Below are 15,792 nucleotides of genomic sequence, written 5' to 3' on the forward strand. Positions count from 1 at the left end.
AACCATCTGTAATGGGATCTGATGCCCTCTTCTGGTGTATCTGAAGACAGCTGCAGTGTACTCATATAAATAAAATATATCTTTTAAGAAAAAGAAAAAAAATTGTTCATACTGACAAGTATGTGGGGTAAAGAGATCACTTATCCATTACTAGTGGAACTATAAAATTTCTGCAGTGACTATAAATCAATATTGTGATTCCTTGGGAAACTGTGAATATATTTGAAAAAGCTATAAAACTCTTGGATGTACACTAAAGACTCTACATTGTACTACAGAGTTACCTACTCAACCATGTTCATGGCTGCTGTATTTATAATATCCAGAAATTGGAAACAGCCTAGATATTCATCAATAGACGAATGGATAAGGAAAGTGTGGTACACTTAAACAATGGAATATTATTCAGCTCTTAAGAAAAGCATAAATTTCTCAGGTAAATAGATAAAACTAAGAAAATAAAGATCCTAAGTGACAATAACCCAGACCCAAAGTAAAAAATGTAGTTTTATTCTCTTACATATGTATTTGAGCTATAAACCTTTGTTAATCATGGTTAATAACCATGTTATATCATTTAATCTGAAAACAACAAATATGTTATTCTCTTATATACGGGTGTGAGCTATAAACTTTGGTTGGTCTGAATTACCACAGAAATAAGGAATAGAATAAAGGACTAAAAGAGAGTGAAGTATCACTCAAAAGGAGGGGAATAGAAGTATAATTAGAGAGAAATGGGAAGCTGGAACATGAGGATTAAATGAAGAAAAGCAGAGAAGGGGGAATTACAGGAGAGAAGAAGGGAAAGGGCAGCTAACACTGACAGTTATTTGAGAGGTCAGATAATAAATTAGTACTGTAGAAGCATCCAAAAATAAGTACATATATGAAAGTAACATAAATGTAATCACCAACTAAGGAGGGAAACCAAGCCCCAGGTGATAACTTCCAGTGTCTAGACTGGGTCACATACACATTGAGTTGACAAAAAGGTCCTATGGAACTGTTAAACAACTCAGACCATTGCATTGTCAATGCTATTGGATTCTTTCAAGAATCTAATGGTAAGTCCCTGTTGCTGAAGAAAAAATATATTGTTTTATACAATTTCTATTATTAATATGCATAGTATCCACGATGCTTGTAGATACTCTGCATCGCTACCATAGTTGAAAAAAAAGATAAATATCCACTCTGATAAAAACCCTTTTATCTAAAACTGTTGAATGAAACACTACTGCAACTAGTGCATTTGTGCACTAGTGGCACAAATGTTGTGAAATAACCAACCATTTCATGGTTGGATTTAAGGCCCTCTCTATGATATGAAACCCATGTTTGATACTCATTACTCAAGTGTCCAAAAATCTGAGACTAGATGGGTAATGGATGTAGAAGAAACTCAAATACTATTATCCTGATAAAAGAACATAGCAATAAAATGACTCCTAAGGACATTCTGATACTATGCATTTAGATGAGTCATTCACTCAGCTATCATAAGAGAAGCATTCTCCTTTAGGAGAAAGAAAATAAAACACAACTAGACAATATACAGAGACTGAGAGATCATTCATCAAATACTTCCCCTCAAGGTTCAAAGAGTTATTCAGAAGGAGGTAGAAAGCTTGTCGGAGACAGTGTCTCTCAGACCTAAGAGGACTGAGACACATATGGACTCATAGAGACTTTGGCATCATGTACAGGGCCTGCATAGGTCCAAATCCAAAATGGTCCCAATTCTGAGACTGAAAAGTAAACATAAGATCTTGATCCCAAATAAGAAGCTATGTCCCTTTTCACTGTATTATTTACTCATTTAATTCTGGTTTGTTTGAGTGTTTGTTTTTCTGTTTGTTCTCTAAGGAGAGAGAGAGAAGGCATGGAGTTGGATGATTGTTGAGGTGAAAGGGGGATGATATGGGAGAAGTTTTGGGAGGGAAAACACCAATCAGAATATAGTATATATATTTTCAATTAAACTGAAAATTTTTTAAATTGAAAAAAAAAGGGTTGCTGAACTGAATATTGCCTTAAACTTTTTCTGAATTAAAATAGTGTAATCGAATGCTAGATTTATGTCTTTATTAGTAGATATAGATAAGAGACATAAGCTTGCTTCATGTTAGAATGACCATCAAGTAATCTAATACCTATAAAATCATATGTGCTTCTAGAAAAAAAAGTTCTTTTTTTCTATATATGTAACTCTGGTCAAAGAATATGCATTATTCCAGAACATACCTTTATATAGGTCAACATCCTGTACTTACTTGGCAGTATGGTAAATGGAATATGTCCAAAATAGGTAATAAAACATTATCCATTGGCTGACTTACCCTTGAATTAACCACTTCCAGTGAGATGTTCTGAGGTGGAGCACTTGGCACTGAAAGGAACCAAATAAGGTGTAATTGTTACTGCCAAAGCCTTGCCAAATAAATTCCAGCCCATGAATGCAAAGAGAAAGTATATATTTTTCAAATTGTATGATGAGAATTCAGTAAGTTAATGTAAGCAGGTAGCCCTTTTCAATATTCTTAGAGAGAAGAGAAATAAACACTTGTTTATTTTTTGTCTCATGCGCTAGGGCAGTTCGTTTTCCATCTAGCGAATCCCCAAAACTATTTTACAAAAGAGCACCAGGTATGATAGCAAATAATGCCATCTAATTCCAGCTTTGTTATAACCCTCCTGGTAGAACATATGAAAACACAGGGGAGATTTTCCAAAGATTATCATACTGTGATTTTTTCAGGATCTGTATTATTTTATGGTGAGATATTTCATGGTAATGGACACCTGGGTGGCTCAGTTCCTATAATATGCTCATTATTATCTCCTACATAGTGAAAAGAAGGGAATGGCTTTTTGTTTGTTTAGCTGTTTATAATTAAGCTTGCATGACATAGAAGCAAGCGGGTTTCCCAAGAGTGTTCAGTCCACATTATATTAACAAAAGACCTGTTTAGTTTTTGTTTGTGATTTTCTGGCTATTTCATTATTTTTTCCTGCATATAATTTTTTTTTAAAAAAATTATTTATGTCAAAAGGGACATACACAGCTCCCATTTGGTAGTTGTAATGACTATTTACTAAATTCCAAGAGTGTGTCTCCAGCCACGCAAGCAATTTGAAGACAATCATTGACTTCGTATCTGTGATGTATCCAGAAATGTTCTGTTTCCTCAGAGTTGAACTGCAAATAACAAAGCTGCCTGCTCACCTTAGCACCAGGAACAGGATTCAATGATTTCATAGTGTCAATTTTTATTAAATGAATTGTTCTTATTTTTACTGGAGACACGTTTGTGAATGTGACAGGACCAGGCTACTCATGCATTTTAATAACTCCCTGTGTCATTCTGCTTTTTCTCCTTTTCATGTAAATTGAATGGTGTCTGCAGCTTTTTGTTTTTTGTTTGCTTGCTTGGGTTTTTTGTTTGTTTGTTTTTGTTTTTTGTTTTTTGTTTTTTGTTTTGTTTTGTTTTTAAATAGGGCACTAGTATTTTGACTTGAATTTAGGTATGTCCTATACTGGGTTTTGTCTAAAAATTCCTCACCATTAAGACATGTTATATTCCTGACTAATTGTCTTATTCTTTAAACTGACAAGCGATTAACACTCATGGAATCAGTGAGGAAAAGAGAAAGGAAAGCCTACCTAAGGATTGGTTCCTGGAATTTTATGAACATTATGGAAATAGAAATAATTAATTTTGCTTTGATTTGAGCCTATCAGAGTGTGATAAAGATTGTAGCCAAAGTATTCCGTGATAAAATTTCAGTCATGTGCTAATTAAATCACTAATTATTCTTTAATATTATTTCATAAGCTAGGGAACACCTCAGCTGTTTTGTGAATATTATGACTTTTAATGAAGTATGGGATATAGTGTTCACATGTCCAAATGTTTTCTAAATTTTAATTTTAATCATCAATATGAAGGATACTGTTAAACTTATGTGTAAAATTCAAAGAAGCATGGGGTGAAATAGATTAATTAGCAGAAATGTTATGAGGTAGTGATAAAAGTTATTTTATTTTTTATTTTTCCCATTTTTCATATAAATACTTTTGTTACATACACACTGAATTGCTACCTGGTATCTGCACCAGGTAAAACTGTATATAAGGCACTTACCAATCGATTTTTAAAATCCTAAGAAAATATAACCTCCCAAATATAGTAAATCATTTCACGTGGCCAACATAGACCATGATCTGCACTGATCTTTCTTCCTTACTGGATTTTTTCAACATCTCAGACTTACTCCATCTCTGAGCTGTCACTTAGACAGAAGCTTAGAAATTCTCTCCTTCTATGGGCACATAGTAAATCATGCCTGGAATAATAGGAGTTTCCTATTGTTTGACCCTTCTATGATACTTTCTATAGGTTATTCATCTTCCTTTTATTTGATGGTAACAATGTAACATTTACCCAGCTGGGACCTGTCCAACCTCAGCAGAGTGGAACAGGCCTGCTCCAATATTGTGGACTGGCTCCTGAAACTTTGCTCTCTTATTTATTTTTTTTTTATTTTTATTTATTTTAAATATATTTATTTTTTTTCAAGCTAAAACACCTTAAATATAATTCCTCCATTCAAAGGTTATCTGGTATTTGTTAAAGTTTGTCTGCCCCTGAGGATATATACAAAGGCTTAAAACTACATTCATTAATCAGTAAACATAATTTTAAATTTCATCCTCACTCCAACATGAATTCTATGTAGAGACTGTCAAATTTTCTTTAGAATTTTACAAACTTTGTTAAAGCAATTAATTTATTGTCATCATGGAAACCATGCAAGCATCATTACTAAATCATTTCAATTTGGCTATGTTAACTTTAAAAAAATGCTGTCTGAACTTCACTGGTTTCAGACAGATGGGGAGGAAGGTATGCTTTGTTAGGATTGCATAACCAGAGTTTCTGTTGGGTGGCTAATGTGTGTCTTAACTTCTTTAAATATTAATAACGTCGATGTTTTAAGTTAACAGTCACTGTTGGAACATAATTAGCTTATTTATGGCTGATGTGCCCTTTCAATTTTTACCCTTGGTGAAAGTTAAAGACTATACTTTTGCTTTACCACACATAATTTCACAAATGCCTGACAACATATTTCCTTTTTAAAGCAAATTTTGGTAACTGTCTCATTTATGACTTATATCTGTAGCAACTGCTAATGATTGAATTTTAGAGGAAAGACAAAGTCTGCTCAATTTCTTGATTTGGTCAAGGGTCTGTGTCTTTAAGAGATGTGATATGTTCACTTGCCACTATTTTTTTAATAGTCGTTGACTTCCAGTTTCTGATATACCAAAACCAAACTGAGGAAATCAATATGTATGACAATGACAATGTTAGAAGCGTCACAATTATTTTTTATTAAATTTTGATAACTGATATAATAAAACTCTCAAAAATCTTTACTTTTAGGGTGTTGATTTATTTTGTTAATTTTTCTGCAGTAGAAAATTCTCTAACTTTCCAAAGACAGCATGTTGGTTGTTCTGGTTGCAGGGCAAGTAGAGAGTTCTTCTTCAGTATTGCAGGTACCAATCAATAATAGATAGGATTTGATGCTGAATGGGAGTGAGCACAACACACACTCACATGCCTAATTTCATCTTTCATCATTGTACAGAGGGAGGAAATGTTTATCTTCAAAATGTAAAGACATCATTGACAGCACATCATTAAGTGGATGAGAAGATGTCAGAGATTTTTGTCAGAATGGTAGAGCATACTGTTTTATACATATTAAGATGAGGGTCCATCACACTCCAGATTGCCTAAGGCACCTCAGTAAATGAGGCATTTGAATTTATGTCTGAGAAATACATGCTGCCATGTTCATATATTCATTGACCAAATTAATTCATGATGTTTAGCATAAACATATTAATCTGAGGCAGTCATCACAAAATGCTGCCATTATTATTTGTTGGTGGTTAGTTGCTTGGTTGTATTTGGTTTTGGTATTTGGTCACTTGAGGTCCTATCTGAGTAGCTAGGAGGACACCAAACGTGTTACCTTCAAGTCCACACCTCTCAAATTATGAAATTACAGGCATCTACACGCAGCCCTGATTCTGAGGCTTTGTTTTAACTCAGCTTTGAATTTTGTCAAAAAGTATTATAGAAGTCACAGGAGATGTGGACGATGGCTTGTGCAAAAAGCCATAAACATTAGTTATGACAGTACTGAACATATACTAATGTTTAATTTGCCCATGAATTTTTTTTGTTCTTGGATCCTGATCTGTAGATAATTAATAGTTTATTTAGACCACTTAAGGCAACTACTTCAAGTAAATATTTATGGAAAACATACATAACTACTTAGTACCTAAAATTAAATAATTTTCATGTGTCATAGATGTAGGTATTTGCTAAGCAATGGCAATTAGGAAAAGGATAGTGCATGAAAATGTATGCCTATATCCAGAAAAATATAGTAGAGCTAAATTATAAGTGGCAGGTAATCTGGATAAAGGAGGCATTTACAAGTAATTTTGCAGATCTAGAAAAGCATTAGAATATTGAGTTGATACAGTACATTTCTCACATTTAATTTTGTCATATACATTTTTTCTCTACGCCAGTATAAATTCCATGGAATTGTTTCCTTCAATGATTGTCCTCTTTAAAATTATGTTATATATATAGTTGTAATTATATATAGTTACATGTTAATTAGTAGTCCTCAGAATGTAAAAAGCTACAGTTCACTTTTTTTATGAATCCTTTGTAAAGATTTGGATGAAACTGTCTAATTAATGCTACAAATTTCACAAGTTGGTAGAAACACGTAAATAGACAGAAAGTTATCCTACAAGTTTAACAGAAATGTGTGCTGGTATGTGTGTCATGCATTCTTTTAGTGTGTGCACTGTTTAGCCTACTTAATTTTTATTTATGACACAAAATATCAATGGAGACCACTGCTGTGCAACAGAGGAATGAAAATGTGCGATCATTTAATGTAACTCGGTTCATCTAAGTGTAGTACATGACTTCAGCGTGAAGAACAGAGGACAGCAGAGGAGAGAAAGCATGAGATGAAGTAGATAGAAGGAATTCAGTACTGGCAAGGTGGAAGCCAATAACACATATTTTATTGAAAGTTAAAGGCTTTGAGTTGACTATAAAGGTGGTTGCAAGTGAGGGAAGGATGTCACACAAGAGTACCCCACAGTCCCTCATTTCTCTTATCTAATAAAGAAAATTGAGTAATTTTCCAACAACTACATTAGTTGGGGTGATAGTCATAGAGTTTCTTTATCAATGACAGACAATTTCCTAGGCACGGCAGCATTTCCAGAAGATAATTCTTGGACTAATGAGTAACAATCTATCTTTCTCACTTATGACATTTAAAATCAAAGTGGAGAATAAGACTGCAGTATTACAGTTCAGAGTGTGAATGAAATCTACATAAATTATGTAAAATACTCATTTTCATTTGTTTTTCTTTTATTTTCATAATTATAAGCTATAAAGTAATTTATTCAGCCAGTGCATATTCTGTTCTGTCTTGAATAACAGAATCAGACAGTTGGGTAGAAGAATTACATTAACATTAATACTGAAGTGGCCTAACATTAAAATACCCTTTTAAGTAAAATTGCAAATGAGCATTTGCCTGTATTCTCGTTGGGATATCCTTAAAAACATGCATGTCTTTCTTCCTGTCATTGATATTCTGTAAAGTATGCACATTCATACTCTCCCATATTAAAGACTGCTAGGTCAAGAATCAGAAGTTGAAGGCAGTTTTAATCAAAATATCAATAATTTATCAAACTAAACATACTAACAGGGAAGCCATGCTGCCTCAAGCTGGCTTTGGTCCTTTTAGTATTCATGGGGACATCTCTGCAATGCACCTGACTGAATCCCCATAGTCCCATTCCAAACCATACTCTTGCCTATAATGTTTATTAAATTTCCCAGGCTTTCATTATCATTTATTCCTCTGGTAACCAGCTTCCCAAAACACTATTCAGTTAAATCCATTGTCTTCATTATGAATTCTTCCTCCTTTTATTTCATTTGAAAAATATGTCTAATCTTCATTTGTTAGGCAAGAGAAAATGAAGGTGTGCATCTACAAGCACACTTCTAATATTTCAAGTGCATGTTTACTTAACAAAAATCCTTTGGGGATATTTACTAATTAAGCTGTATAGTCCATCATTTATACTTTAATTATGTGTGCCTTTAAAAAATGATAACTGAAAGAAACATACCATCTATATTATTCCACACACTAATAAATGTGTTTACTTTGTAACATGTATAGAAATGAACAAATAAATGCACAAGAATAATTTGAACTCTAACACAATAGCTATAGTTTGGGGATTATCCTTTAATCCATCCTGACTGAATGTATGTAACTGAATCATAAATTTAAATTTGAGTATAGTATTCTGAATAAGTTGCTTGTGTTTGTATTTATGACATTACATTGCAAAGAATATTAGTTCAAAAAACCCTTACAACAGAATCAATAACATATGCCACATTTTTTTTTCATTTCTCAGCAGACATATGAGTAAAATTTCACTGTTCATCACTTACCATCTGAAAGTGTAACAACTGTTATATCATCAGTAGATACTCCTGGCCCATAACGATTATAAGCTAGGAATCGAAGAGTATATTCCGTGAATTTTTTCAGGCCTTCCAGTTTATAAGATAGTCCATCAACCTCTATATTCTGGAGACATAAAATGCCAGAATCGTTATTAGGAAGCACATTAAAGCAGAAATGGCAGTCATTCTGTGCAATCAGTGAATTGAACGTTAGACATTCGTTCATAGAAGCACACTCTAGCCCTTTAATGAATTGCTATAAAACCATCTTTGAGCCAGATACTCCCCTACTAAAGTCTAAACTACTTGGCAGACTCCATATTAAAATATCACCCTGTGATTTTTATAGTCAGAGAACTGAGTAGTACGGGTTATTCCACCCACATCAAAACCCTGACAAATAGAAGTGCCCCAAATTAAATAATTTGTCATGAAATCACAGATTGTCATTTGCTTGATGAAATATATCCACATGTGCCAAAATGCTCAGATCATTTGCTGCTAGTTTTCTATCCCTAAAATGCTGTGGTGTGGATTGAAACTACTCTTTAGTTCACAACTGCAGAGGGAAGGTAGCAAAGGCAAGGTCATTGGAAAAATCAGAACCAGTGCTTGCTAAAAGAGCTGTCATTTAGTTTTACATTATGATTCCTAGATCATCATTATCAACACTGGGCAACATAGCTCTTAACTTGATTGAAGTGACCTACAGAAAGACTTGTATAAAATTGAATGGGAAACAGCTAAAGGAAGAGTTAAAAGTGAAATGGAAACAGCCAAGAAAAAAAAAACAGAATTACTAGTTACATAAGAGCAATTCATGCAATACTGTCTTAAAAAGTAACTAAGAAGTAGACCTTCAATATTTCTACTTAAGTTTATGGCATATCTGTTTCAAAAGACAAATCCTGATCAGACATTGTATATGGAAGCATAAAAATCGTTCTATGCTTGGTAACATGTACTCTATTTCTAACTTCTCTTTCTCTCTATTTTTTTCATTAAAAAACTAATAATTTGGGAGCAAGAATCTCAATAGTCATACATATTCTATATACATGAATGGTCAATGTCATTATTACATTTTACTTATTTATTCAAAGACTTATTTACTGTTACTCTTCTTGAAAAAAAACATATGCCTCTTTTCAGAAATCTATTAAATCAATAGTTAAAATATAAATATGCAGTGTGGTTGGGGAATATATGCTTCTAAGAGTAATTCCGGCAATTAGAAGGTCATAGTGTAAAGTGAAGAGAAGACAGAACAATATAAAACATCCTCATCTATCTGATAGTGGAAAGGGTAACTTGAATAATACCGCTAAACACAATCAGAGCACTCTCAAGCTGAGGAGTGATAAAAAAAATATTTCTGGGCACATGATATGTTTATCCATCTTGGCCTGAGCAACTACAGTCAACACTTGAACCAGATTCTCCCAATGAACTTCACCCCGTTGTTCTTTACATCATCAATACAGTACAATGAAATGGTTTAGAATTTCTAGGAACAAGTACTTGGAAATAATCAGCTAGTCAATAGAAATGCTAAATGATGAACTGTATCAGGATATGGCAAGCACCCTAATGTCTTTGGCTCTAGAATCATCCTGGAGATAGATGTCATCAGGCTCACTTCTTACCCACCTGTTCTTTTCCTGTAGACACCTCAGTACAGAATAATCTGTAACCTTGGACTGGACCATTTGCATAGGCAGGGGGTTCCCATGTAATAAGAATTGAGGTAGGTGAGGTAGATACAGCATGCAGGTTTTCTACTGGCCCTGGAACTTGCACTGTATGTAAAAGAAATTGATGAAAGTAAGATACCTGCTCTCTCAAAACAAATATTTACTCTGTTTAATTCATGGAACAAAAAATTAATCTGCATTATTTCTAGGATAACAAAGAAGAACAATGTTAATATATAATATGAGAGTACAATAATGAAACTTCTATAAACAACTGTTTCAAGCAAACAATTATAAAAATTGATTCACTCATTTCATTTTTTTATCTAAAGAGACTGGCCAGAGTATAAATGATTAGGATAATGACAGAAAGAAGTAAGATCCTCAATCTAAACTTTTAATCTAGAAATGTTTCAATTCTGCTAGTAGGCTTTTGTGCATATATTGCTAATAGTTGCCAAAACAAAAAAAATTACAATACAATACCTATAATTTTAATATTATGATTTGTTTAATCAAATAAACAACACACCTATGCATAATTTATTTCATTATCTTTAGGTCAGTGATTTATCTTAGCAGATTCTGGTTTCTTTAACTTTTTATAAAGGATTTTATTTTCAATTTAACTTTTCCATTTTCCATTTTTAATTAACCATTACTTAGTCATAGATAAATTAGATAGCACAGACCTATTATCTACAATCAAAACCCTTCTCTTCAGTTGTGTTTGAAGAGTCACACATTTTCTGATTTCACTGTAAGTAAAAGCTAATATTTCAATCTGGTTTAGCATCTAATATTTATAATAAATGGAAATATTTCAAGAGTGTTCCTTTCAGAGTTACAATCTATGATTCCTCAAATGAAGAAAGTAAAAGACAAGAGACAAACACAACAACTAACTCATGATTTGGTTAAATAATGTGCAAAATATGCAATAGTTAAAATTTTGAGACATTTTTAAGGCTCTTTGTCTTGGTTTCCCAGGGTAAAAATAAATCTAGGAACCTGGGAAACTGACGTGTATGCACCCAAATAGAAGAGGAACTGATTTTAGTTACTCTTCAGTTGTCTCATGATAGGGTGATAAGATATAATCTAAACACATTCGATGCTTTAGTGGGCATGTTTTTGGTGGTGTTTTGTTTTGTTTTGTTTTTTATGAACTTGATTTCACATCCTGGGATTATAACTATGGCATGAGAAGTTATGGATCACTCCTCCATCCTGAATAAAGCACATAAGAATCTGACAGTGCCAGCTGGGAAGCCTTCCCATCAGATCAGAGGCTGTACAAGAAAGAGACAAGGTGCGTATCCACATGTCACTCATGGAAAACAATCAACAGCTTGTGAGAAGCCAAAGAATCTTGAGGCTTGAGAACTAGAGAATAAGATATGGCAAATTCATAGCCATTTCCAACAGGCATCAGAAAGAAATACACTGTAGGGGTATATGCAGCTGGTGCTTGGAAGCCCTGAGAACGAAATGATGTGTCCCCTCCAGCTGATTTTAGCTGCTGCTACTTAGTGTCATAACGTTTCAAGTGAAAATAGTTAAAGCACTATCTAAATTTTCTAATAATGGAAGCAACTACTGTGTCAACAGGTTATGCACAAATCTTGCTACACAGGAATTGTTCTAGTGTGCTGTTTCACATGGATAAAATTACTGGTGAAATTACCAACCCCATTTCGTTACTGAGTAACCTAAGCATATTATGTCATGTAGTCTATATTGATTAGACCATGCAGGTGATTATTTAATACAACTTATGACTGATGTCTTTAGAATCATGATGAGCATAAGGTTAGAATACGTACGTATCTATGTGAGCCCGTGCGCTTTGTAATTGATATTTATGCTTATTAAATGCTGTTGATTACAGAACATCATGCTGTTACTACTCTCACTTGGATCTAGTTGCCATGGGTAGTGCCAACGCTCATCACTTATTCATCAGTTGTATTTGTCTACATTGCTAATGGCCATTGGACACTATTCAGAGAAGACATGGGCGTTGACTTTTAGAATTCCAAGCAGGTATAACAGACACCAGAAAGTGCCAAGGACCATTCAGAGCATTTGTTTCAAGTGTTTTACTGGCTGCCTCACAATGGAGAAAATTTTCTTTGCTAGGGTGAAGTCTCAATGCTAAGTCATTATCTTATATCTTACTATATCTTAAAATGTAATTTAAGGTTTTATAATATGGAAATATCATAGACATTCTCATATACTAAAACACTACAGCTTTAAATAACTGAATATATTTATATAGAAAAATTAAAACCAATTAAGCATACTTATCGAAATTCCATACTTTTAATAAGATTAAAGTAGCTCCTTTTCTTGTGATATTAGAGATTCAGATGAGTTTTAAATGTTAATTCTTCATAGTAGTGCCACAAATTCAATTGGAAGAATTTGTAGTATTTTTGTTTGGAATTATAGTCCTATTTATATATGTGGGTACATACTTGCTTGTGAGTTATGGGTATATATTTATGTATGCATGAGAATGAGTGCAAATCATTTGTGCTTGTATCAGGTATTTTTCTAGAAAATATGTTGAAATACAGTGTATGTGGTATCACATACATGATATGTGCATATAAGCTACAAAGAAAAACTTAAAGGAATACTCACAAATATTCAAATGCCAGTATTAGATGTGAAATAACACAGTTAGGAGTTCCAGCCTTCCCTATCATTACATTTTAGTATGCCAGTCAAGAAACTTAATGGGTCTAACTGTTCATCATTTCCAAGATGTGTTTAATACTGATCCCCTTGGACGATAATTTGTGGCAAGCTGCATCTAATTTCTTTCCATCTCAGGTCAAGCTACCTATTTCTTCAAATAATGAAATGACTTTAGGACAGAGCCATAATCTATGCAAGTAACTCATCAATCAATGTCAATCTAAAAACTACATTTTAAATTTTTAATATTGTATTATGATAGAAATTCTATGTAACGCCTGTGTCTAAGGGCAAGTTAAATAGTTACAAGTAAATGAAATATATTAGATGTCACTGTTTATACTGGGAACAGAAATTTGTGATCATATATGGTTATATGTATTATAGGATAACAAAGCAATTCATAGTAAGACCTTGATGTATATTAACCTTCAAGTGACATATTAGTCAAATATTTCATTAAAATCAATCACATGCAATAAAATCATACTGAGGACAGGATGGGAGGGAGAAGCAAGTAGAAGGGCGAGAAAGAGAGAGTGAGATACGAGAGATAAAAATGAAAAGGAGAGACAAGGAGCCACGTTTTAATGAACTATAATAAAAAATATTATAGATGGCAGGATGATCGTGGAGAAATATGGTATTCTTCCCTAGTTCAGCTATTATCTGAATTTGTTATTTAAGTAATTTATGAACTTTCTGATGGGGGTTTCATTTTATCAAAACAATAAATGAAATGTTTGAAGGTGTGTGCCCATAGTTTCTGTCATCTTCGTTCATGAGTCTATGAATGACAATGGCTCATGTGTTGAAATATCTCAGGCTGCTTTCGTTCTAAAAACAAATCAGTGATTTACGCTCTTACAATCACAATTACTGATTGTTAATTATGTTTAGGTGGGAGGTGATAATCTATTCACCTTAGATTCATCCTCAACCTTTTTGTATCAATCATCATCATTATTATTTATTTTCTGAGTGTTTGCTTTCACGTAAGGATGTGCAGCACATGCGTATTTACTTCCCTTAGACATTAGAAGAGAATGCTCAAACTCCTGGTACTTGAAGTGACAGTTTATGAACTCCCATGCCAGTCCTGGGTATTGAACCTGTGTTCTCTGCAAGAGCAGTGGGTGCTCTCAAGAGCTGAGCCATTCCTTCATACCCATCTTCAACTTTTCACCAAATACTAGTAAATATAAAGTTGATGCGGTTTGATAGTAGTTCCTTTCTACTTTTTCCAGTATGAGCTTTTGAAAAGCCTTCGGCTCATCTGATCATACCCAGTAGAGCTTTAAGTCTTAGACTCTTGATCAAGTAGTCACATAACGTATGTGCGGTTATCTTATGTAGCCTTTCCTTCTCTTTACCTTTTAAAGTATCTGGCTACAATATGCTTTCCCAAATCCCAAAAGCATAACTTATTTTTTTATTTTCAGTCTGTGTAATCTAAAATCTTGAGACTTTCAAAAATCTGTCCCAAACAAGAATATGAACCTAAAGGTTTCAAGGAAGTGGTTAAGGGAGATAAAGGCATGCCACAGCCTAGAGAACACTGGCTGAGCTAATGTCTTTCAGCCATTACACTGATGGTTCTCAGCTGGAAATCTGAAATGAAGACAAATGTTAGTGTCAGTGAATATGTAGTTGAACATCTGAATATTTAAAGTTTTTTTTCTTTTAAATGACTGTAAAGTACAATGAGTTCTAATGTTCCTAAATTGTCAGTTTAACAGCTATTACTCTTGAAGAACTAAAGAAATGCTTCATCCTGAAAAAAAAAATTAAAAAGGCATTGTATGTGTTGTCATTCAAATAATGATCCATAAGTCATATACCCTCAAGTCAGGGCAGAATTCTGAGGATGACTCTCTTTATCTGCTTAATAATTTAAAAGTGATTTGAGGATGAGTTTTAAAGATGATAACAAGCAATCTAAGAAATCTTCTGTAGTGATCTGAATGGATTTTACACGCAAAGTTCTCTTCCTTTTAGTAGAAATTTCTACTGCCCATGATTTTCAAAAGAACATTTTATATGCAACTCATTTCTGAAACTACTCACAATTATTGATAATAAAGTGCATGCTTTGATTGCCTCTTGATTTTTTAATCCTGTCATTAACAGCTTTAGTAATATTTCTATGAAATCTGATTCTATTCTGTGTGTAGGGAATGCAACATCAGAAAGTCTACTAGAAATGTAATTATCACCATAATGAATCTTGACTGAACTAGGCATATTTAGGTGATATGACAGTAATTTGGCAAGGAGGAAGCAAAAAATAAGTAAATAAGGGGTAGGGTTTCTAGTAAGAAACCACAGGAATGTTAAAGGTGTCACTTGGAGAAAACATTCATTATCTTCATTTTGCTTTTAGTTTTAATAGGTTCTTTTCTGCTAATGCATGACATACTTGATAGTGTCATTGTATATTTAACCACACATAAACAGTGTGGAGATACAGTTACACAGCAGGTTATATGTCTATCATAGAACCTGTATGTATTACTTATGAATATATGTGTATGTGTGACTATATATATATGCACATAATATATAAGCATATATACTATATATATTGTAGTTTAATATGAAGAGCCCTAATGAGTCACACTAAGGTTAAGTAGACTAATAATTACATTGATTAAAGGCAGTGACATAATGATAATATACTGTTAGTAAGATACCTCAAGATTTTCACTATGAAGACCAACTATTAACATTCCTACAACAATCATAAATTATGTTAAATTTCAATATTCCTG

At 33.2% G+C, this 15,792-nt stretch overlaps 1 protein-coding gene across 2 annotated transcripts in view; it reads right to left on the reverse strand.

Moving 5' to 3' along the window:
- The window catches only part of Dcc (DCC netrin 1 receptor), a 1,081,061-nt gene that overhangs the window by 282,520 nt on the left and 782,749 nt on the right, over positions 1–15,792 (reverse strand). For both annotated transcript variants that reach the window (XM_031365997.1, XM_031365996.1), the window contains exons 10-12: positions 10,269–10,417; positions 8,604–8,742; positions 2,343–2,392 (exon numbers count right to left, since the gene is read on the reverse strand). In XM_031365997.1, the coding sequence (XP_031221857.1) occupies positions 2,343–2,392; positions 8,604–8,742; positions 10,269–10,417 (338 nt within the window). The remainder of the gene's footprint in view (positions 1–2,342; positions 2,393–8,603; positions 8,743–10,268; positions 10,418–15,792) is intronic.

Source organism: Mastomys coucha, unplaced genomic scaffold, assembly GCF_008632895.1.
Source record: "Mastomys coucha isolate ucsf_1 unplaced genomic scaffold, UCSF_Mcou_1 pScaffold13, whole genome shotgun sequence".
In the NCBI taxonomy this organism is placed as follows: domain Eukaryota; kingdom Metazoa; phylum Chordata; class Mammalia; order Rodentia; family Muridae; genus Mastomys; species Mastomys coucha.